General features: G+C 31.2%; 1 protein-coding gene across 1 annotated transcript; it reads right to left on the bottom strand.

Moving 5' to 3' along the window:
- Positions 1 to 24,118: 24,118 nt before the first annotated feature.
- Positions 24,119 to 26,489, bottom strand: LOC127074445 (protein MAINTENANCE OF MERISTEMS-like). The gene is made up of 4 exons (XM_051015771.1): positions 26,374 to 26,489; positions 25,558 to 26,279; positions 25,386 to 25,476; positions 24,119 to 25,298 (listed from the first exon to the last, which is right to left on the bottom strand). The coding sequence occupies exons 1-4, from the start codon at positions 26,431 to 26,433 to the stop codon at positions 24,183 to 24,185; spliced, it is 1,989 nt and encodes a 662-aa protein (XP_050871728.1). The 5' UTR covers positions 26,434 to 26,489; the 3' UTR covers positions 24,119 to 24,182.
- Positions 26,490 to 26,782: the final 293 nt, after the last annotated feature.

Genomic DNA, 26,782 nt, shown 5'->3' with positions numbered 1-26,782 from the left:
GTATTAAATTCTCTTCCACCGCGAATTTACGAAGACTGCTGTCATTCATACTTTATGGTTCAAGGTAATTAAATAGGGGCAGCTGTCATACCCCAATTTTGTCCCTACCCCGATATAATTTTCATTTGATCCATGGCCATACTGCACATGCATGCTTTCATTATTTCATCATCATAATTTCATTGAACTTTCATAACCAAATACATATTACACGGACTCAAAAATTGGGGTTATCCGATTGAAGTTTAAAAAAATAAAAAAATAAAAAATAAAAAAATAATTTTGACTGGGTAACCGATTACCCAGACCAAAAATTGATTTTTTGGCCATTTTTGACTGGGTAATCGATTACCCTAATCAGAGTAACCGATTACCCAGACCAAAAATTGATTTTTTGGCCATTTTGGACTGTGTAATCGATTATCCTAATCAGGGTAACCGATTATCCAAACCAAAAATTGATTTTTTGACCATTTTGGACTGTGTAATCGATTACCCTAATCAGGGTAACCAATTACACCTGCGTAGGCAGCTGTAGTAGGTCTGTTTTTTACATAGTGTACTTTTTGGATCACCCCCTTTTCCACCTACTTTCCCTATAAATAGAGGTACTATTTCCCCTTATTTTTCATGCTTCCTAGCCCCCCAAAGTTCTGTCCAAGTACCATTTACTCTCCTCTCCAAACCTAGCTCAAAACAAAAAAATCTTTCTCTCTTATAAAAGTCACCCTACCAACTTTTTTATCCACTTTCATATTTTTTTTTCAAAACTTCTTACTCTCTAACACTCATAACTCAGCTCCTTCACTATACTTCCACCATAAACACTTTCATCCCAAACCCCTTACTCTATATCCAAGCTCAACACCATTTCAACCTACCCTTTTTCAACATTTTTGGGTAATGGTTTTAGCTTAATCTTTGTTAACTTTTTGGTTCTGTTTTTGTGTTGAAAATGTTTGTTCATTTTTTGTCGATCTTTTGAGAGGTTTTAGACTCAAGCTTGTAAAAATGGTTAACTTTGGTTTACACCTTTTTTTTTGGGATTTCTTGCTCTTGCTACTTTTATCCACTATCTTTAATCAAACTTAGTATTTTGTTTCATTTGCTATTTATTGTTGACTTGTTGTTCACATTTATTTGGTTGATGAGATCTATTAGATCATGGCTATGGTTGTTTAGGGTTGATAAAACCTTCAATGTTTCAAACCTATTAATGATTGATCAATAGATCCTTCATGATACTTTGAGGCATTGATAGGTTGCCTCTATTTCAACCATGTTTGGGTCATTTGATACATAGATGAAACCATTTCCTTTGCATTGTTTCTTGTTATCATTTAATATTTATTGTTGACTTTTTGTTACATTTATTTGGTTGATGAGTTCTATTAGATCATGACCATGGTTGTTTAGAGTTGATTAAATCTTCAATACTTCAAACCTATTAATGGTTGATCAATAGATCATTCATGATACTTTGAGGCATTGATAGGTTGCCTCTATTTCAACCACATTTGGGTCATTTGATACATAGATGAAACCATTCTCTTTACATTAACTTGTTATTCTATTTGCTTATTGTTATTCTACTAACCACTAACCATTAACTACTAACTTCTAACATTTATATTATTGCACTTTACTTCCTTGCAATTTATTTTATTGTTCATTTACATTCAAGTACTCATTATCATCATCATTGTACAAACTTATCATGCATGTTATTTACCTGTTATTTATTTTATTGTCATCATACATTAAAAATAACAAAAACATGATAAAATGGTAAGACCAAGATATTCACTCCACTCTTAACCAACTTGGACTTAGAGGATTTCATTTTAGGACCTTTGCTTGGAAACCTTCCTTTACTCTTTGTGATACTATATAAACACTTGGATTTTCACCCGCAAATTACATGCATGTTTGTAAGACCATTATCCTTTGTTTAGTTTAGGTCACTTTAGCACACAAAAGACTTTCTCTTGGGCTACCTTACAATGAGACTCTTTATTTTCGTGTTGGTTATTTTGCATTCACGTTGCATAAGCTAAAATTCATAACAATCTCATTTTGAGACCATTGTCATAATTCAATTCATATGCACATGTAAATACAAACCTCGGTCAATATCGAGTGCGTCTTTTCCAAATCAATTCAAAACGCCCTTGTAAGTCAATCGCTTTTAAAGCATCGCCATCAACCTCACATAGCTTACTCTTGGGCTTTCTTACAATGAGACCTATTCGATTTTTATCGAGTAGAAGAGCAATACACTAAGTAAATACACTTCATTCAAAACACAAATCTAAAACCTCGATCCAACGTCGAGTATTTTCTCTCAAACTCAATTGAAATACCCCGATTAAATCAAAACATTTTTTTTACAATAAGTTGAATGAAAAAGGAGTTGACTTTGAGTTTTCAACTTCACTCCTCAATTGGACGAATACGAGTTCTCTTACTCGGTCAGTCGAACAATTGACATTTTTCCGCAAATACAACTTAATCAAATCGCTTTCTTAACTATACGAAAAGGGAGATGGTTTTGAGCTTTCAACTCTTCTTCTCAAATGCTTGGATATGAGTTGCCTTACTCAGTCGTTCAAGTACATGTCGTCATTCTAAAATACATCAACCATATACAACCTTATTTTCGTAAATACTCAGATGAAATAGAGAGCGGTTTAAAGTCTTCTATTCCCTTTCTCGGTTATTAGGATACGAGTTGTCTTACTCGACTATCCGAGTGATCGTCATCCAACCAAAAATATCTCAACACATCAAACCTATCTTTTCTCGCCCTTGTGCGATCATAACCAATCAAACAAAACACCCAACAAATTAATTCAACTTGTCACCTCCGTGTGATCAAAACTCTTTTCAAAAAGAACACTATTTAATCCTTTCTGATGCGTACAACAAACTAATGCTTAAGCCTCCGCTGAGAGTAGACAAGCCAACGTTTAGCCTTTAGGATGCGATCTAAACAGTTGTTCATTTAAAAAACACCAACCAACCGTAGTCCCCGAACTACGAATGCTCTGATTTCCTTATTACGCCATAAGGATATGTAGGCAGGAGATTGTTGTATCTTCGCAAGCACACTAATAAAAAACCTCCCTTTTCCTTTTTTGAGGTTCCCATCCATTTCTATTTTTAATATTTTATAACCTAAAGATAACAAACAAACATGAATTAACACCCGAAACACACATTAGAACTAAAAGGTTCCCGTTGAGTACAACGGACGTGAGGGGTGCTAATACCTTCCCCTTGCGCAATCAACTCCCGAACCCGAATATGGATGCGACGACCATTATTCCATTTCCTAAAGGTTTTATCGATATTTTCCTATTCCTTCATTGGGATAAATAAAGTTCGATGGCGACTCTGTTCGAACGTAAATTTTTTCCGCGACCATCGCGAGGAATCGTATTTTTCGAGATGCGACAAGAACTAGTAATAATTAATTGATATTTGTTGTTGCAATAATGATTCAGAGTTGTTACATGGTGAAATCAAACACATTCCCTAGCATATTACTCTATCTTAAAACCCTTTCTCAGCACTATCTAACTTTATTTGCAATTATCTTTATATATTTGAATAAACAAAACCCAACACAGGTTTTTGCTTAATTGAACAACAATTAGAACTAAATATTTACGTGCAGTCCCTGAGATCGACATTCGGGGAACTTTCATCATTATTACTATTTAGGAAAAATAGTACACTTGTTATTTTTCTGATCAGAGAATAATTTTAGTACCCTAATGGTTTATTATTGTGTAGCTTTAACAACTAGTTATGATTCTGAATATATGATGTGCAACGTCATCAGTTTCTGATATATGTATTCTAAATCCACTTCTTCGCCAACTATTAGAAGTTCTGAAAGACGTCAATATTGTCGCTGCAATGTTCTTTCTGTGTTTGTGTTGTTTCACTCATCATAAGCTTCTGAGGAGAAATTATGTTGTTGTTGCAATATTCTATTGGTTCATGCTTCTGGACGTGACTCTAATCACTAAACTTCTCAAGAATGGAAAGCTTCTAAATTTGTGTTATGTACATGAAGATTTTGAAGATCTCAAGCCAGACGATTGAAATTATCAAGGTTCTGACTGAAGATTCTGAAGAGCTCAAGTCAGACTACTGGCGTTGTCAAGGTTCTGACAAAAGATTTTGAAGTTTCTGAATCCAGCTTTATGTTTCTTCATTTCATGCTTCATCAACTTTCATCAGAAGCCAATGAACTTGAATATAAGATCAAAATGGGAACGTGATCAAAAGGTACATAATACAAATCGAACATCCTTTCCACTACCTGATTTCGTGGGCAAGGACAATACTATATATCACACATGTCACTGATTTTGTGGGTGAAGGATAATACGCAATATCATTCCTTTCCCATAAAACAGTGGACAACTGCTAAAATGAGATTTCTCTATTTTGTCCTCCAACAGTCTTATGCTTATGCTATATAAGTAAGACTTGGAGACTTGAAGAAAAATGTCGGTGACACAATATTTTGACAAGTTATTTTCTTTGTGAAAAACTATCATTCTTTTGTACATAATTTTTCTTTAAGTGTTTGTTATTCATTTGTGTAAAATCTGCTTATGTAGAAGCATCTTGTAACACACAAAATATCATTCAAACTATTTGTTTGATTCCTTAAGGAGGTTATCCTTGAGAAGACAAAGAAGGTTGTTCTTTGTGAGTCCTTAAGCAAACCAGGGTGTAGTTAGATCTTTGAGAAGACAAAAAAGGTTATTCTTTGTGCTTATTGTAATCTATTGATTATAATGGATTAAGTCCTTGTGTATAAGGCAAAATCACATTGGCGGGTGGACTGGATTAACTTTGAGTTTCAAGCGAACCAAGATAAAAATACTTGTGTTTTTATCTCTTTGTTGTTAACTTGTTAGTGGTGTTTTTGTTTTGGAAAAAGTTTTTGCTTGTAAAACCCAATTCAAACCCCTCTTTCTTGTGTTTTTCACACCTTCAAACCGCTCTTGATATATAAGGGAAAAGTACGTCATTTCAAGTATTCAAATTCATTATTACTTTTTATTCTCTCACTATCTTGAATATTAGTGTACTAATCTTTTTAGCTTCATCTCCCTCAGCCGCCTCGAAAATATTGTTCTTACGTAATAAGATTAAACTCCACCACCTCATCTTCTATCTCTAATTTCCAACCGAACAATTATTAAATTTTCTTTTAGATTATACATTTAATTATCCAAATCCAAATTTAATTCTTCTATTAAAATTTAAAACAAAATATAAAATATAATCAAAATTGAGATTTGGCCCAATTAAATAAGAAAAACTATATGAAATCAAGTCAAATTAGTACAAATAAAAGTTAGTACAGTTGATAAAAAATTAACTCATATATGATAAAGATATGAGTTCAACTCTCACTCTTGCTCAGCTTCTTTAATAAATAATCTATAAGTATCTATAAACTCTTTTTGAGCATTCAACAATTTTTTGAACATTAATGTGTTTAACTATAATAAACTCATTAACTTAACTCCAATAAACTTATTTTTAACAAAAATCACTGAATCTCAAATTTAATTTTCTTTTCCTCAAATTCTTTCCAATCTAATCCGTGTGAACATGGGTGCGAATATTTATAACCTTCTAAACCAGAACTATTGAATAATGTTTTTGCAGAATAATAACAACCAATAAATCATCAACTTTATGGAATCGTTATTTTCTTTTGGGAGCAAAGTAATTGGAATTAAACAAAGCACTTACCTATCTATAACTAGCTAGCACGTATAAACTTTGTAATCCACTCAAACCTTAAAATATTAGAAATCATTGCAAAGTATAGAAATTGCTTGAATATTCTATATATCTAGATTTAAATAAATGGTTTCTTTTTTCCCAAACGTATTTGTACACGTTTCTTCTTCATTATATTAATAATAGTAAATAAAACAATGCAAAATGTCATTATAAAAATCATAACAGGAAAATTCGAAGAATCACGTGGTGAATAGCCATTATCAACTTTATAAAATATATAAACAAATATATCATAATATTTAACATTTCAATTTATTTGTGTTCGTCAATTCAACTATTATCTTATATTTGTTAAATACGTTCCAAAATAAATGTTATACATGATATTTTCACATAAATTAAAAAAATAATAAATAAATAAATAAATAATAATTTTATTAAATTATTCTTATTAATTAATATTATATTTAAATTGGTACTGAAAAAACAATAAATTAAGATTATCAATTAGAATATATAATTGAAAGGATGAAAATTAAAATTGTATTAGTAAATATGACAAATAATTTTTTTTAAATGTAATAAGAAAATAATTCAATATATTTTATACTCCAAATGTATCATGTATCATAAATAGGGTGGAAATATATCATAAATTTAGTGTGACTTACAATACATTTTATAAATTTGAATATTTATTATATTTATTATACATTTTTTGTTTGACATGATATTTTTGAAAGTTTGATTTGATCTGAAATTTTATTTAACAATTTGTTTCACATTAAGGTTTTCATATTTTCTTTAATTTTTAATTGGACAACAAAACATATGTGATATATTAGTTAACTTATTTTTTATATATATATATATATATATATATATATATATATATATATATATATATATATATATATATATATATATATATATATATATATATATATATATATATATATTATTTATTTTATATGTAAAAGTCGCTCTATAATATTTTATAACTTTTCTTAAATAGTTTAAATCTGATATATTTAGCTAAATGACCTTTTAAAAAAATTGAGTTTAACTCTTTTATTAGATAAGTTAAAGCGATCTAACTTATTCTTATCCTTAATCATAAATACTTAATTATTTTGATTGTTTATAAAAAAATCAATAAGACAAAATTTAATAGTTGATTTTTATTATTTTAAACAAACAAAAATAAATTTCCATTGCACATACAAATATTTGAAAATAATCTCTAAATTATTTTATCCCTTTCTTTTGTATACATGATTACTTTTATTTCAATGATATAACAACCCAGAATCTAAATGATTTTTTGAAAAGTGATGGTGGAATTGTGGGGATAATAGATCATTATGTTCTATTAAACCACATTGAAATTCCTTTCCTAGGTAATAGATAATCGAAAGCTCGACATATATTATATAAGCATGTGACCAAATTTGGCGTAATACTTTAAGAGATATGTCACACCACTCCCAAATATGTAATACATGTGGACGATCTCTATATGATTTCATATTCTGTCCCCATCTCACTCTGGTTTTGTTTAAATAATGAGGACAAGCAAATATAGTATAATTTTTATTTAAATATTTAATTGATATTTGTAAATATACTATTTTTTACGACCTTGTATTTTCTTGTTTTGTGAATATTTGTATTTATTTTTTAGTCTATCAAGTAAATTTTTATTAAAATTATTTATTGTAATATATAAAATATTTAATTTTAGTTTTTACTTTCTTAATATTGAATGAATTAAAATCAAATATCCTGCCTATCACAAAGATATATCATAACATAAACTAATTTAATAAAGACTAAAATAAAAGAACAATGCTTATAAATAAAATGAAATATTTTTAAGAATTAATACTTAGTAAAAAAATATAAAAATTTAAATTAAAAATATTAGTATATGTACATAATTGATTTTATATTAGATTTTTATCAAGGATTCCTCTTGTAACCACTTACATAACTTTTATCACATGTTCAACTTAATTTTTTTTATACTTTATAAATTCAAGAGAACAATACTCTTTTCGTTTTATACTATATATCAAAATTATAGTAGCCATTACATAAGTTATTAAATAGTGTTTTCTCTCTCAACACTAAAAATATATTAAATGTATACATTATTAGAAAAAATTTATTTTATGACAATGATTTCACCTCACATATTAAAAATCGAGGTGTAATTCTTGGACGCGTCACATTTTTCTTTTTTAAAAATAAATATACAATATATTTTATCGATTTATTTGAAAATTGTAGGGTAAACGAATTCAGGGTACATGCTTCGAATTTCAACAGTTTCAGATTATGTTTTTATTTCATTGAAAGTGACGTCTATCCTTCCTGAATATTTTATTAATAATATAAAAATAAGCATGTTTTACCTCGGTTTTGTTTTCCATGCAAAGTGAATTTGTTTCTTTGAGAATATAGCTTAACTTGTAGCATTCAACTAAAACAACATAAATAAAGATAACCCTAACGAAGAGCCCTAAACAACGAGATCCCTGATGACATATCATCCTCATTACAAAGATGATATGTGTTTAAGGCTCTCGTTCGATTCTTGTCCGAATGAAAGACATTTTCTTTCACTTCTTCACAAATATAGTATGTCAAACATCAATACTCATGTTACATTATTATTATTGTTGTTGTTGTCATTTTTTATTGTTGTTGTTTTTGTTTGTTGTTCTTGTTGTATTTATTGTTGTTATTGTTTTTGTTGTTGAGACCACAAAACCTAGAGATTTAATTTTGTATTTGTTGTTGTTTAAACAAATTCATGTTATAGGTTTATTAATGATATTGTTGTAGTTATTGTTATTGAGTTTGAGTTTGAGATCGATATTGATATTGATATTTAGATTATATTTTTGTGATTCTTTGTGCATGTCCCATCTTGTTCCGCCGAGTTGAGTTTATTTTATCTAATAATGATTGTTTGTTTCACTAACCCTTCTTTGAACATATAACATATTAAATTGATTTTGAAAATAATCATATGAAAAATTATGTTGTATTTGAAACCTATCTTACATGGATTAATGATTTTCTATCATTATGCGACTCATCATTTATCTCGTGCTCTTTTATAGTTAAAATCTCTCTTATATTTTTAGTTTTGTTCAACTTTCTCTCACATTTGTTCATTTTTCAAAGCATCAAATTTTATACTTTCAAGAATGAATTAGTATAAAAGAAAGTGTTGAATAAAGAACTTGAAATATTGAAGATATTTTAACCATTAAAGAGTGTGAGATGAATGATGAGTTACACGCATCTCAAAAAATACAACCTCGCAAAACATATCGCACGATCGCGGATGACTAACAGAGTTGTTACCGTTCTTTATTTATTCCTAAGGAAAGGGGAAATGACGATAAAATCCTAAGGGAAAGAAAATGATAAGATGGTCATTGCAACCAAATATGGATTCGGGAGTCGGTTATGCGGGGGAAAGATATTAGCACTCTCACATCCGTTGTACTCAATGAGAACCTCCTAAAGTTCTAAATGTTAATTGTTTGTTTAAGGGAATATTTTTTTATTCTTATTCTTATCTATCAACTTATTTATTAAAGTATTTACAAAAAGAAGTTATTTACAAAATAAAGGAGAAAAAAAAGAAATTTTTTAATTATTGAGCTCGCCAAGGATTCAAACCCTCGTGCCTATGTATTATCAGGTGCAATGAGAAAATCAAAGTATCGTAGTTCGGTCTAAATTTGTTTGATTACTTTTATAAGATAGTGTTAAAGTTGTTCTTGCATTTAAACTTGGCTTGTATTGCTCGCACGATGCAGGCTTAAGCGCTTGTTTTTGTTTCACGTTGAGCGTAACTTAAACTATCTTTTTTATGAAAAAAATTGAAAGGTGCACAAGGGCACAAAAAATAGTTTGATGGGTTGTGTTGTTTTTAAGTTGATATGATCTTAAGTAAACAATCAACGCGGAAAGCACTAATCGATTGATTACTTAAAGGTATAGCGGATGTGTACCCACTTCTTTGTTTGCAAAAAAGAATTAATTTAACTTGATAAAATAATTTGATGTTGGATACAAAGATAAGAAATACTTAATTCGAGAAAAAAAGGTTTATTGTTATGCTTTCCTATTTTTAAATGCAGAGGAAAACATTTTTGAATATATAATTTAGTTAAAATGGAAAAGAAATTAATAAAAAAAAAGGGAATTATTATTAATTTTTTTAATTAATAGAGAACTAAATTAATTAGACAAATTATTTTAATTAAGGGGTGAACAAAGTAAATGACAAGAATTAGTCCATACTTAAATCTAATTAAGAGTTATTAAAAATTAATTAAATAAATAAACTAATTAACAAATATACTAATTAACAAATAAAATAAAATGAAAATAAAACAAAAATAAATGAATGGGTGCAAAACTAGTTAGGTTTATTTAGGCTAAGGAAAATGGGGGTGTAGGAAGTGAAAAAGATGGGCCAAAAAGTCTCAAAGCCCATCAATAAAAAGAAAATAAAAATAGATAATCAATAACAAAATCCAAGAAAATGTGCAAAAAACCATGGCCCATTGGATTTGAATACCAGGGGAGTCAAGATCCAGTCAGGAGCATTGATTAGTTGACATCAGGGGGTCAACTGATCAGAGACTCATGATTGGTGGATCATAGTAACAATGGTGAGCGTGTGTGCATGCAAATAGGTCAAAGCATGACCATCAAGGGGACTAGGGAGTCCCACGTGTCTCTAATCAGAGTCTACACAACCAACGTATATAAGTGGAAACCCTTCAGAACCAATTCATTTTCCCTTCTTCTTTATCTATCTTTACTCGTTTCACTCTTCTCTCTTTTCTCTTCCCTCTGCCTTCTATCCTCTTCTCAGCCACCCAAACCCTTCTTCGACCATCCCAAAACATAATCCCCACCGTGTCGGCCACCTACTAGAACCATCAGTGAGTTATTTTCTTGTGGATGATTATTATTTCAATTTTCTCCCCAGTTAATTATTTGGATGGAACCACTCCCCTTGAGTTATATCCTCATTGGGTTGAGTCTTTGTTTGACCATTTCTTTCTAGTTATTACCTAGATAGATATTTCGGTCCCCTGAGAGTCTATTACCCAATAACTGGTAATATTCTTCTCGATTAATGAGTACTTTACTTTTGCCTAATACCCGGTAAAATGTAATCTACTCCCTTCGCCTTCCCCATCATATTCGTTTTTACGTTTCCCCAGGTAGTCTATCCTCGATATGTTCATCCTAACCGGTGACATATATTCTTCCTTTTGTGGTTTTCTACCCAGTAAAAAGCTAGTTGTAATCCATATTCTTTTTGTTTCCCAAAGAGTCTATCCTTGATATGTTCACTTTAACCAGTGACATATTTTCTCTCCCTTTTTGGTCTTCTGGCCAGTAACTGGTAGTTGTAATTCCTATTTTATCTTTCCCCTCTGAGTCTATCCTCGATATGTCCATCCTAACCGGTGACATATATTCTCTCTTTGGTATTCTATCTAGTAACTGATAGATATAATTCCTATTTTCCCCCATCAGTTTATCCTTGATATGTTTACCCTAACCGGTAACGAATATTCTTCCACATTCCCCCCGGTGGTCTATCCTTGATATGTTCATCCTAACCGATGACGGATATTTTTCCTTTTAGTTTATCCTTGACATGTTCACTTTAATTAGGTGACAGATACTCTCTCTTTGATTTTCTACCCAGTAACCGGTAGTTATAAATCCTATTTGAATTATTTCCCTAGTAGGTCATTCTTACCCAGTAATAGGTAACGAATACACCTCTTTCTCCTCAGCAAGTCATCCTTGATATGTTTACCCTAACCAATAACGGATGTCCCTCTGTCAGGGTATTTTATCTTCCTACCCAGTAACCAGTAGTAGATAATATAATCTCGTTTTACTTCTATGTCGAAGTTCACTCTTCCCCAGTTGAGTTTGAGCGCGTATTTCCTCAGTGAAATCGCCAACCCCCTATTTAGTTTGAATACTTCAGTTTTGTTCTGATTTGTTCCTATCCCCTGTAGATTTTCCCTTATCCCCATACCAAGTGTTTCCATTTATTTATTTTCATGGAAATTCCCCTCGTGTCTCCAGCAGTTTTTAAGACGTAGCCTGGCATACGCACAACTTTTATCCCCATAGTCTATGTCTCCCCGATGAGTTTTCCTTACGGAATGCAGTATGCTCCTATGGACTTTCAGTCTCTCCAGATTCTTTTCCTTTGTGGCAATATATTCCCCACAAATATTATTTTAACATTCATATCATATGCATCATAAGGTCTCTTAGGGACCAAATTTGTTTCTCGATGATGTTATTTAAGTCCATTCTACTGAGTTGATACGAAGATTTTAAACTTCACATCCTCATTTAGAATTCCTTAAATAAGGGCAGCTGTAAGACCCCAATTTTGACCCTAAGATCTCTCATGCTATCTCATCATATGCATTTGCTTTGGGATAACACCTTGGCATCCTCTTTACCCCTCATTTATTGGGTTTGAATTGGGGGGAGGTCACCAAGCACATTTGTTGTATCATACTTTATTTTCTTTTGTTTACTAATCAAAATTCCAAAAATATGTCTATGTATAGTTATACTTGTTTTGTAGGTAGTGTGTACATCCACCAATGCCTCATCAAGCTCATATCTAGGGTTTGAGACCCTAAATACAAGGATATCAATCAAGAGATGGTTCACATTGTATCTAGACATAATTTATGGGTCCACATGATCTTCATTTATCATTTTAATCAAGAAACCATCAAGAGTTTGAAGCTTGTTTGCCTTGGAAGCCCTAATCCATCTGGGTATCTTGTGTGACTTTCTCAGCAAGTTTCTTAAACATTTGATCAAATAGTTTAATATATACTTCATTATAAATCATATTATACATATATTATCCTCCATTAATACCAAAGATCAATATAACTTCAAGTTTGCAAGTTGGTTCATGGTGGTTGATCAAAGAAAGTCAATTGGTCAAAACTGGGGTTCACTAGACCCTATATCCTACACTTTTTGTCATATGAAAATAATTCCAAGAGAAAAGTTACTCCTTATGACATTATAAACAACTTTCATGTTGAGGTCAAGAGCTAGTTTTACTTGGAAAGTCTTTTTTTATGGTGAAAGATTATAGGTCATTTTGTTTGTGCCCTAGTTAGGAGGTCAACTTCCAAGGACCGTAACTTGTTCAGTTTTTATGAGATGAAGGCCATACAAGTTTCATGATCAAATTCAATATACATTATCAAACTTTTATTATTTGAGAAACTTCAAATTCAACTTTCATGGGCATGTGCCAAGAGGAAACATTATATGTCATTTTGGGCTATTACCATTGAACAAGCAATTTTCCTCAACTTCTAAAATGCATAACTCCTTCATTCTAAATCCAAATGAGGTCAAATTTGAGACCAAAATTAATAGGCTTGAAATATATACAACTTTTATGTAGGAAAATTTTTCCATTTAAAACTCATAGCAAAAGTTATTCAAGGTGGAAGAAGTGAACATTTGACTTGGTACTTAGAACAATTTCAATTATGTTTGATTTCCCAAACTTCCACGTCAAAACTCATCATGATCTAAACTTAAAATGGAAAAGTGTTCAACATGAAAGTTGTTCCCCTTGATCTCGCCTTTCCAAAAAGTCCAAAATCACTACATTTGACCAAGGATTGAATGACTTATGCATGGATTTTCTTCATGGCTCCATTTGGATGAATCTCATTACCATTTCTCAATTCCAAATGCATGGCTTCATGTCACACTTTCAGCATCACTTATGATCAACTTTGGACCTTTTGACATCACTTCATGGGCCTATCACACACTCACGCATCCATGCAAGTGAGAATTGATATTTTGGCATTTGATTGAAAGTGTGTGGAAATCAATTGCCTGGCCTATAAATACATTACCTCATGCTCAGAACTAAGGACACCTTGCCCAAGCTTTGATCCTGCAACCCTCCCTTCACCATTAGAGGATAAACTTGAAGGTTTTCAAATGAAAACCAAGTTTCAATTTCACTTCTATTTTGAAGTTGAAACTCCAAGAATCCAAGCCATTCTTTGATCCAATTCACTTCCTACAAGCTTCTGAAGTTAAGCCAAGGCCAATTGGAAGCAAGATAAAGCAAGATTCATGCTCCTCGAAGGTGATTTTTCAGAAACTTTCTCTCTTCGATTCTCTCTCAATTTTCACCATTCTCTTTGATTTTTGGTTGGATGAAGTCCTACTAATGTAGGCAACAAGATTGAGTTGCTTTGAGGTCATATCGAAACAACTCAATTCATGATCCTCAAAATTCAAATCCCCGTGTCTTTCAATATACTTGGAATTGGAGAAAATTGAGGTCACATTCGAGCTCTTGGGCATTTTTCCTTTGGATCCATGTCCTTGTTTTTCATTTTAGTGAAGCTTGATGGTGGACTAGTCCGGTGAGGTCCACAGGAGAAGAACACCGGAGCCCTAGCTCCGGTGATGTGTTGGCATGCCTCCTAACCATCCGATCATGTTAATTTATTTTAATCTGAGTCATTCCTTTAAAATACCATGTGTGTGTTGCATTGACTAGAGACCATGGTAGATAGCACACGTGTGGCCATCAGATCAACCACCTCAATTAATGAGGGAGATCGGACGACCCTTGTTTTTTTGCTTTTTATTTTAATTTCTGATTTTCTTTTAATTGCTCCTATTTTATTTAATTCATAGAACTTTCATTTTTAATCCAAAAAATATGGGACTTTCACCAAAAATCTTTAAATATTTTCCTTTTCCATATTCTGAATTAAAATTATTTTTTGGATTAATTTTGATATTTTTCATGAATTAAATGTTTTTGTGCATATTTTTAATTGTTTAAAATACTTCTGACTTTTAAAAAATAGTGATTTTTTGTCTAAGACCTTCGTTGACCTAGGATAAATCCCTTGGCCATTTATTCGATGTTTTCAAGGGATTTTAGGTTTTGACCAAATAAAAATGTATTTTAATTCGTTTTTAAATTGATTAAATGTTTAAAAATGTTGTTGAGCTATTTTTATAGTCTTGTGATGTTTGACTTTCTATTTAGGCCTTAGTAAAGGTTGATTTTACTTTTGTTAAATCAAAACCATTGGATTTAGTGGATTGATGAAATCTACATTCCATCTCCCAAAATGAATGGATGGTTTTGCTTTGATGAAATTCCTCCCACGATCAATTTGTGTTTCTATCTTCCCCTCCCTCCATCTTCATCCCCATTCTTCCCCATTTCTTCATTGGACCAATGAAATCTCTAATATCTAAAGGCTAATTTATTCATCAATAACCTTGTGTCAGATGAATCAATACAAGTATGATTAAGATATGTCCCTTCCTCTTGATCTTTTCTGTTACTGTGTGGTATGTTTTAGGAGTTTGGTTCTTCATACCAAATCTCTAGCATGCACTAACACCGAATTTCTTTTTGCCTGGCCTCAGATAGTTGTGACTTCTACATAAGTCCAATTACAATTGCTTAACATAGAGCTAAATTTGACCCTCAAGGCATAACATTCTAGTAAGTGAGATTGTAAGTCTCCCATTCTTCATGGCATTGTATGGAGACTTGTCCTTTTTTCCTTTCATGAGAGCTAGTGGCATACTTGTTGAATTATCCAAGTTGGAGCCTTTCTCATGGAAGATGTCTTGGTTTAAGGATTCATACTTGTGAATGAATGGTTGAGCGTTCTCCAAAGAATGACGTAATCAATTGAAATCACCACTAACACTTGACTAACTCTTAACTAACATTTGACTAACTCTTGTTAATATTTCTTTACTCTTCTGTCATTTACTATTATGCAATTTAAATTCCAGTCATTTATCATTCATTGCCATTTACATTTCATATAACTTATTAATGTTAATGTCATTTTCACTTTACTCATTTGATCCATATCTTATGATTATATATATATTGTTTATGATCTTAGGACCTTAAAATACCTAATAATAACAAAAACCCTAAAAAAAATACATTTGGTGGACTGTTGAACTTGATTTGAACTTTTGGACTTAGGATTAGGCAACATTTCCTATGCTAAAAGGACTTGGCCAATGCTAACATTATGAGATTGAGTTATTATGAACTAAGTCTTCATCTGATGCAAGCCTTGGGAATTGTTTGAATTCATCTGCTACTCAGTCTTTGTGCTTAATTGTTATTTTGATCTTGTGTTTGATACTTTGCTCTGAGTTGATCAAGGAATATTTCATCTGATACATTGGAAGACAATAAAGATTGCTAGATATTGGAATTGCTTGCTTGGATGTGGATATCTTTATTTGATGCCTTGGTCTTCATGATTTATGGATATTGCTCATTGCTTATTGATTATTGTTTGATTAAAGTCCAAAGAAAACTGGGTTTCTATATGACATTCTTGTCTGTTGGATTGCATCCCATTGGTCAGATCTTTTCAACTCTTAACTTTTAAATTTATGCTTAGGATAGTCTGCTCATCTCCTCCCACTTCTTAAATTTCAAAACCTCTCCCTCTTTTTCAAAAAAATTCTTTGCTTTTATTTTCAAACTTAGACTTGGTTATAATGATTAGAAACTTTGGCCTCATGTCATTGAATTTTCAAACTCTTTCTTAAATCAAATTTGTAAATAAACTTAATCATATTGACTTAAAATTTCAAAAGACAAAAATAACTAACAACCTCATTCAAATTTTTGGCCATTTGTGCCCTTTTCTTATTAAACATTTTTGTTAAAAGCAATTCATTAACTTTGAAATTTTTACCACGAACTACGAGGTTTTGATTCCTCATTTTTATGTTGGTACGTAGGCACAAGACCGAAGGTCTTGCCAAACATAAATATATAACCAATTAATTCTTTTCTCATCCCCGCACTCTATTTTTTCTCAAACATCATTTATACCAAACACATATACACACATAAAAAAGGGCTCCCTAGGAATACCTAGGATACTTTGGGTGTTAACACCTTCCCTTTGTGTAACTAAACCCCTTACCTGTAATCTCTGGCATTTTATTAGTTTTGATTTGAAAATTTCTTATCTTTGGGTTTTGTTCGTAATTTTCCCTTTTCCTTTGAAAACAATAAAAGCGCGATGGCAACTCTGGTTTTATTTACGTTAAGCTTATCCATAGGTTGGTGGTCATGAATTTACCACTACAACAAGCAATCAAAGAATCATTAATGACATGAACCAAGAAAAACTAGGGTTTCAAGCCACGAGAGCCAAGCAGTAATGATCTCCAAGCCAACCAAGACAACTGGCTCATGAAATTAGGGTTTCAGAACCACTCAAGGCAAAATTAACATCCAAATTCAAGAACTAGGATTTAAACGCCTAAATGAGTGTTATGATGTGAACTCCATGAATCAAGATCCAAGAGAGCATGAATTTAGGGTTTCCCCTCATATGATGAGCCACACTCTAATACTCACACAAAACCCTAGTTTGAATCAACCACCAACTTTGAATTTATGATGCTTGTATTAACATGAATGCATGATGCATATGAATGAAGCATGAATGTGTGAAGATGAATCTCAAGTCAAAGGTTGAGTGAAGAATGAAAAGGGGAGAGAAAATTTTGGGGTACGACAGACTAGTTGCTAAAGGTTTCAAGAAAATTCATGGTTTAAAAGATGATGAAATTTTTTCGCTGGTTGCAATGCTTAAATATATTCCAATTTTACTTGCTATCATTGCATACAATGACTATGAATTATGGAAAATGGATGTAAAAAATTCTTTCCTTAATGGAAATATCTTTGAGGTGTGTACATGATACATATAAAAGGCTTTACCAATCTAGAGCATGCCAAAAAGGTATGCAAGTAACAGTGGTCAATCAATGGTATAAAGCAAGCTTCTAAAAGTTGGAACCTTCATTTTCATGACACAATAATCCCATTTGGGTACATTGAAAATGAATACGAGCCTCGTTTTCACAAGAAAGTTAGTGGGAGCGTAGTTATATTTCTGGTGTTATATGTGGATGTCATATTATTCATCGGAAATGATATCACTACTTTGAAACAAGCTAAAACTTGGTTGAGGAATTTCTTTTCTATAAAATATTTGGGAAAATATACCTATATATTAGGAGTAAAGATCTATATATATAGTTATCAAAGGTTGATTTACCTAAGTTAGAATACAAATATATATATATATATATATATATATATATATATATATATATATATATATATATATATATATATATATATATATATATATATATATATATATATATATATATATATATATATATATATAATGTTGAGACACTTTAATATGCATGATTCTAAGAAAGGAGACATGTCATGCCACATATCGTATATCTGACAAAAAATAATCCCTTTAAATGAAATAAGAAAAGTATTAAATGAACAAGTTTTTATATTCACATGTGATTGGATCTGTCACTCGACTAGATATCTTGTATGCTTTGAGCACAACGAGCAAGTACTAGTCTGATCCTGGTGATGGCTATTAGGTTGTTGTCATGAATATTCTTAAGTACTTAAGAAGAACTAAGGAAAAACTCGTTGTAATAGGTTACACTTATACTATATTGTAGGAAAATAAAATGACTTTAGATCAAAGTCTAGTTACGCGTTTTGTTTAAGTTATGGCGTTGTGATATGGTAGAATTCAAAGCAAGAAACAATTGTTGATTCTACCACATAGGCTAAGTATATTGTTTCCTTAAACGCAAAAAACAAGTTTGTTTTGTTCAAGAAATTCATTACTGAACTTGGTATAGTTTATAATATTGTGGACATCATTGATCTTTATTGTGATGACAATGGTGCCATTGCACAATCTAAGGATCCTAGATTTCACAAGCTATACAAGCACATACTTAGGCGTTATCAACTCATTCAGGAGATAATCAAAAGAGGATATGTGTAGTTATGCAAAGTACCAACACTTAACAATGTTGATGTCCACTCATAAAGCTTCTTACTCAATAAAAGCTTGATGTTTATATTAGATCTATGAGTATTAGGTATATGCTGATTGTCTATAGTGCTAGTGGGATATCGTTAGTGTAAGCCCTAGGGGCCAATCATTTTATGATTGAATTTAAAACTTATATCATGTTTATTATTTATAATAAAAGGATTTTGTTTATTATGTTTGTTTCTAGAGTAGTTAAGCCCCTAAATTGTTAATTTATTTAATGTAACATTAAGTATGACTTAATTGTGAGACACCATTAAATATAAGGATTTCTTTCTAAAAGTATTTGAAGTTAAGCCTTGCTATCAAAAAGTAAAACATAAATGTGTAGAGACTATTACGTGAGTGAACTGATAAATCATATCTCATAGGTCATGGCTATCATGGGAATGAGATATTGAGTCTTCACATAAGTATAAATGTTAGGATTAATATTTATATTGGATTAACACACCATGAGAATAGTATATAATGTGTTGGGCAAGTGTCATACGTTATTTTCATTGTGATAGTGGTGTATGTTACCCTATGACCTAAAATCATAATACTCCTTACATGAGGAGTTCATCATATTACTATTGTCGAACATTGTCTATAAAAGACAATTATAAAGTCGGTTGGTTGGGTATTCCATTATTCATGTGTGAGGACATAGATGGCCTAAATGAGATATTCCCCTTAAAAATATCCAAGAGTAATATCTACAGACTCCTTGATCGAGTATAATTGTGAAATGCATAGTCATGCTAAAATGAGTCAATATGGTATATTATGTTTATTTATCGTTAGTAACTATAATCAGATATCAAGGAATATAATATTGGACTATACAATGGTGACACAAACTATATTTTGTGTTCAATTTAGATATAAGGACAAAATGATAATTTTACACGTGATCATTATCACATAAGGGTTATGTTAGATCTCATATGGAAATCTCATAACTTGGGTATGAGTGATTTTTTACTAGACATCTCTCTTTGTATATAATATTAAATAGGTTAGTTAACATTATTTTCAATGTTACGAGAACATACATGGTCATACACATAAGTACCGATAAGCAAGATATTTAATAAATGAATAAGATTCAATTATGATCAGTGGTCCATTATTACACTGCACTAACGCTAATTAGAGAAACGTGATGTACCATAAATTTCAATGTGTATACGTGATTCTATAAATATAACTCATCTACTAAAGAGATAGTCACTCATTCACATATTCTTAAAACCCTAATCAAACTAGGATTCTCCCCTCAATTCAATTAGAGAGAAAAATATGAAATTACTAGTAAGTGATATTAGTTAATCCATCGACTAGCTTTCAAATTCAACAACAATTACCTTTCAACAACATCAATATTTAATATAATAGAATTCATTATTTTCTTACTTCAAAAAGTTGATGAAATAAAAACATCAAATTATTTCACTCCACATTGACATTATATTAAATAAGTAAAGTACCTAATTGTGGTTGCTTCTACTAGACACGACCTAGCGAGACAAGGGATAATCCCATTAGGATTGACGGATTGTACAAGTGGAGGCGAAAAGGAGGATAACCATCAACATCATTTTTTAAATTGTGAGTTATTCGCTCATATTTAGAATTGTGTTTTAACATTGGCCAAATATTTTATATACTCATCTTAATATTTATCGTAGAAACTGCTCTTCAATTTTGTAGACTCGTTATTTCAATAAGAAAGATTGAAAATGTTTGTAAGTCATGTAGTTTACAAGTATTTGGGTTATCTGAAAAGAAAAAAAATTATGGACATTAACAACGAAGAATCAAAACTCTTTCAATTAATAAACAAGATCAATATCATATCTTCAAGGTGAGGTGGATGAAAGTTAAGAGGCCACTCATATTGCTTTATATAAGTACTTGGTGGACTAACCATGCAATAACCATTAGACATTTCAGTATTTAATTAGGAAATTTATTGTTGTTTTCTTTCGTATTTAACAATGTGGTTACTCGGTTTTAATATTTGTTTAGGCACATCTTGTGTTTTTAAATATTTTTTTAATACATTTTATTTTGGTCTTTTTACAAAATAATGTAAAATTATTATATGGGTGTAATATTAATTTTGGGTGGCATCTAGAATGAATCACCATGTAAATGGTTCACCATGAACCATGACTAATAGGGATCAGGATATAGCATCTAGAGTGGTCTAGCATATTATCAACCTTTGACGAAAAAAATTGTTTCAGTTCTATGTGATTTGATAATATGCTATTTTACAATTGTCCTCGTGTTAATTGATTTGATCTTTCTTTTTCTCTTTGGTATTTTTTTTATTTAACAGTTTCAAACAATTAGTTGTGCTAGCATGTTGATTTAGATAGAGTTAGGGAAGGAAACACTTATTATTTAGATTTTTTGGCACAGGAAAATTTGAGATGGTGAATAAACACATGAGAGAAAGGGGTGGCCTTGGTTTAAGTACTAGAGACACAAAACATGTATTTAGTTGAGAGAAAAAGATGATACATCTCCTCCTGAGCAGGATGAGGATGACCCTTAATCTAGGATCTTCAAATTAAAGGATTTTATTTTATTTTAAAAAAAGTAAAATATATATTTAATATTATATTAAATAAATTATAAAATGAATAATTAATATGAATTTATCGTTTGTTAAATGACATGAGATTGATTTTTAAATAAACATAATGTTTAATCCTCTTTGTTATACTTTTTTTAATTATGGTTTTCTAGTTTTTTTATTATTATGATAAATGTTAATAATTTAAACTATTTAAAGATGAATAAAAAATATAAAAGTAAAATGAAATTAAAGGTTTGATGTTTTTCTTTCATTTTTGAATCATTAATTTTTTTTATTTTGTAATTGTTAATTTTTCTTTTTTTTCTCTAATTTTATTTATTAATTGTTTAATGATCTTTTGAAGACATTAGTATAAAATATATTGTTAATATAGATAATAATGTGAAGATATTTTCTCTTCCATTTATTGCGGTCGTTTTCTCTCCCAATAACTTTGATAAGATTGTCTAAAATAAAACAAAAGATTTTTAAATGGACTTCTATGCACCACGGTATATATAGAGTAACATCATGATATTATGTAACTTTATGATTTGGTGATCTTTTTTCATTTTCAACATTTCTGAATCTTATTTTATTGACAAATTCATTATTGTATTTAAGTATAGTAATTGCAAAGCTTTTATTTATTTAAGGATATTCCCTTGTCTAAAATTTCTAGCATAGCTAGCTTGTAATCTTAATTTGATAATTTTAACTTATGATTAATTATATCAAGGTTGATCCTAATAATGTTGATACTGCTTATTTAGACTAATAAAAAAGTTTTCGCAATATTCAAGCTGGAGGAGGGAGTCGTTATAACAAATGTTGACGCCGACGAATAAAAAGTTTTCTTATAGAAGTGCGTGTAATAACGCCTTTTTATTTAAAGAATACAAGGCATTTCTCTTTTTTTTAAAAATATATTTTTTATTAGGGATCCATTTTTATTATTTGGCTTGTGCCTCTAAAAAGTTAGGACCGATCATGCCTCTAGTCCCTATTATAAGTAACAAATTTATTTTTAAATTGTTTAAATAACTGATGAATTTGATATATAATGATGATCAAATACATCAATTATTCAATGAATCTAAAATAAAAATTATTATTTATAATAATGATCGGGAAGATGTATAGATGTAATCATGTGTGATAGTACCTATTAAAATCATATATTTTTTCCTAATCTATCAATCCTTACTTGATGTTTATAATGGTCTACAAGTGAGAGATTTACTTACCCCCCTCCCTATAGAGGGGAGATGGATCCTCTCTTTCATGCACAATTTCTACTGATATCTTTCATGCACAATTTCTTCCCTTTAAATTTAGTCTAATCATTTGATCTTACCTATTTTATAGTGTAGATTATTTATTTTATGTTTTACCATTAGATCAAAGCAGAATGAACATAACAAAAGAAGGAAAAGATCAAAATTTCTTTAGAAATCACTATTAATTTTTAAAGGGAAAATTACACTCACCTCAAACTACATGAAATGACACTGATGTTCCCTCTAATTTTTAAATATGCATCAATTTAACTTATATACACCAACAGTTTTGTTATGTGATAAGCAAAAGGTATATATATATATATATATATATATATATATATATATATATATATATAATATATTATATATATATATATATATATATATATATATATATATATAAAATTTTAATTATTATAAAAATATAAAGGAGTTGTCAGTATTATTTTAATAAATAAATAAAAAAATTATTATATATTTTTAAATTAAAGGAGGTGTCAGTATCATTTTAATAAAATATAGGACCAATTTGTTTTAGGTTTAAAAAAATAGATTTTTTCTTTGTATTTTTGAAAATGATTCTATAAAAATGTTTTTTAAAATATTCTAAATTTTTTTAAATTTATTTTTTATAAATTAAAAGATTAATTTTAACATTCTATAACATAGACATATATTATTGAAGATTAAAATATAGTCAAAATCACAATTTTTTCAAAAAGTTGTATCTCAAAAATGATTTTTATAAAAAGCTATTTGAAATAGCTTCAAAATTAAGTAATTTTTTGAAATTTTGATATTTAAAAAAAGTTTCGATAAAATGATGAAATATAACATTTTAAGAATAATTATTCAAACCAAATTTTCATTTGAAACTTTTATGAAAAATTTCTTTGTAAATTTTTTTTACATCAAAATATATAACACTACAAACGGGGAATTTTTTTTTTTAATATCCAAAAATTTCAAAAAAATTTCAAAAATATCCAATTTTTCAAAATAATTACACAAATGGCCAAAATTGGCCATTTTTTACCCTTAGGCGCCACCCTAGTTGGCGCCTACCCTTAATGGGGAGGGCAAGTCGCCACTAGGGGTGGCGCCTATGCCCAATCCATTTTTTTTTTTTTTTTTTTTTTTAATGTTTTTTTTTTTTTTTTTAATTTTTTTTTATTTATAAATTTATGTTTTTTATTAAGTATATTAATTTATGTTCACACATATATTTTGTCTAAATTTTTTTATTTATATATATATATATATATTAATTTATATATATATATTAATTTATATATATATATATATATATATATATATATTAATATAATTTATAAGTAATTAATATTATTTGTAAATTTTTGGAAAAAAAATTAATTTATATATGTATAAAGATATGATAGACAATATTTTTAAAGATAAAGATAAAGATATAAAGATAATAAACAGAAAATATTTTTATTTAAATAATAGACAAGGCAAATATTACAAAGATATGATTAATCACATATGATGCGGTCCCTTGTACGATCCGCACGGGGGAGGTCTAGTTACTCGCCTAGACGGTTCACGTGGTGGTGGTGCTTCCCTATTACCACCCCTTGCCCTAACGCGCCCCCTTGCCGCTTGCCGTTGTGGTTCGGTCGAAGTCCCTTCAGTGCTGTAGGAAAGACGGGTCCCCTCTGCGCCCTCGAAGCTTTGTCTCGGTGGGACAAACTGACTACTGCTGGGTGCGCCCTCGAATTGTGGTCTTTGGTAGTTTAGGGTTGAATCGGGTTGGCCAAAGTGCAATGTTTGTTGTGGTGTGTAGTAGTCCTGTTGGTAGTCCTCTTGTATACCCGTGTCGGGGCTAGGTGGAGGACTGGAAGAGCTTGGGAAATTGCCGTGTTGGAATTGTTGGGATTGGTGGAAGTAGGGGGATTGATATTGTGGTAGGTGTTGGGACTGTTGATGGTGGTGGGAATGTTGAGTTTGTTGTTGGTAGTCTTCATGGTATTGGGATTGAGTTTGTGGTATGTATTGTTGATTTGGTTGGGGGGTGGACATGTGTTGTGGTTGTTGTTGTTGGTAATATGGTGGTGGTGGTTGTTGTTGGTAATAAGGTGGTGGTGGTTGTTGTTGGTAAAATGGTTGTGGTGGTTGTTGTTGGTAATAAGGTGGTGGTTGTTGTTGTTGGGAATACTGTGGTGGTTGTTGTTGTTGGAAATATGGCTGTTGCATCCGGGGATCGTCCAAATAGAACGGGTCAGACACAATCATTTCTGGATTGGTATTTGCTCTATACCATTCCACATATTCCCTTGTCGGCTTCATTTCGTTGGGCGCCACCGGAAATTGTAGAACATAGTGGGCACGGTCTTTCCACATTTTTCGAAACTCCTTAGCAAATTCCTTCCAATTTTGGGCATACCACTGGTGGCTCACTTTTTTCAGATGCCAAGGTTCCATGGACATTGGGGGGCCTGGGATGTCTTGATGCATTCCGAATTGAAGCTTGACACGGTCACTTTGGTGCATCTCCACAGTGGTGAACCGCATTATGGCCGTTTTTGCTGTCCAAACAGCTGCATCTTCGGGGTTTGGTTGATGTTCCAATCCCAAATATGGCCTCCAAATAAACTGCAAAGAAAAAAGTAAATATGTTATTTATCGAGAATGCATGACATTAATAAATCAGTTAGAAGTTGAGTGATTTAGTGGTAATACATCCTGTGCTCGGAGACGATCCAACAGTTGACGATAAAATATAATTTTATTTTTGGGGGTAAGACTGTAATCCAGTCCGGTTGTAATGAACCTAAACAAAAAAAGATAAATAATATTAGTTACAAATATTTATAGAATAAATATACAAAATGAAATAAGATCATAAATTTACCTAGTTGCGTAGGGGAAGGAGTAGTCATTAGGATTTTCTGGGGCTAGCCTCGGCAATCTCCACCACCCCCATGTTTGAAGCAAAAAAGCACATCCAGAAAATGTACAGTGCTCATTTTGTGCATTTTTACACAAAGAGCTATATAGGAATGCTAATACTGCAGAACCCCAACTATATGTGCTTATTCTATCAATGTCCCCGAGCAAACTCAAGTACATAAAATTTATGCTATTTCCCGTCCCTTCGGGAAATAGCAAGTTCCCAAACAATAGCATAATGTAAACCCGGGTTTTTATGACTTTTTCTTGTTCGGAGGATTCCTCAGTCAAAGTTATGGAGTCGTGGTACAATTGTAGGCTAGATAATTTAATACCCTGACCCCTTGCTTTGGCAGACCCCTCACCCTCGACCAGATCTACCCCCAACATTTCAACACATATTTGGTTAGGCTGTTGAACATTTCCGGTCACAGGCTTACCATCTATTCTAAGACCTAAAAGCATGTACACGTCCTCTAATGTGACGGTACATTCACCAGTTGGTAGGTGAAAGGTGTGTGTCTCAGGTCTCCAACGTTCACACAGAGCCAAAATGAATTTGGCATCAATGGTGGCATTTACGACATGCATTACATGACCGAAACCCGCACGCTCTATGTAAGGTACGCACCATGGGTCTGGATAAGGCATTGGGTGTGAACGTTGACGAAATTTCTTGGGATCCTTTAAAAACAAACAATATAAAAAATCATTATATTGGACTTTTAAAAAACTAATTACAAACATACGAAAGAGGCAATGTTCAAGAATAACTTACGAATGAGGCAATGTTTGCCCTAGTTCCTCTGTGTTCTTGGCCCATGGTAAGAAGCGACATGACTGCAATGTAGGAAGAAGCTTGGTGGATGAGAAGTTTCGCCTGAGTTCTCTGAATAAAAGTGTTAGTGGTTGATGAAAACTTGCAAGAATGACCCTCTATTTATACTCGTTTTCAAGTAGACTGAATATGCAAAAATGTGACAAGTGTAAGGCATGCGTGGTAGTGTTGGCATGCATTGGTGGAATCTGATGATGCAGAAACGTGACAAGTGTAAAGCATGCGTGGGAATCTTGCATGCATAGGTGCAGACTAGGTGGGAGTTGTCTTGTCTTGGGGAAGACTTGGTGGAATCTGATGATGCAAAGGTGTGACAAGTGTAAGGCATGCGTGGGAATCTTGCAGAATA

Source organism: Lathyrus oleraceus, chromosome 1, assembly GCF_024323335.1.
Source record: "Lathyrus oleraceus cultivar Zhongwan6 chromosome 1, CAAS_Psat_ZW6_1.0, whole genome shotgun sequence".
Taxonomy (NCBI): Eukaryota; Viridiplantae; Streptophyta; class Magnoliopsida; order Fabales; family Fabaceae; genus Lathyrus; species Lathyrus oleraceus.
Note: the sequence above shows the minus strand (reverse complement) of the source record. Positions and strands in the feature narration are given on the sequence as shown.

Coding starts and splice junctions, on each gene's coding strand:
- LOC127074445 (XM_051015771.1), bottom strand. CDS start 26,433: ATGTCGCTTCTTACCATGGGCCAAGAACACAGAGGAACTAGGGCAAAC. Junction 25,477..25,557: donor TCCTTCCCCTACGCAACTAG/GTAAATTTATGA, acceptor TTTTTTGTTTAG/GTTCATTACAACCGGACTGG. Junction 25,299..25,385: donor ATCGTCTCCGAGCACAGGAT/GTATTACCACTA, acceptor TTTTCTTTGCAG/TTTATTTGGAGGCCATATTT.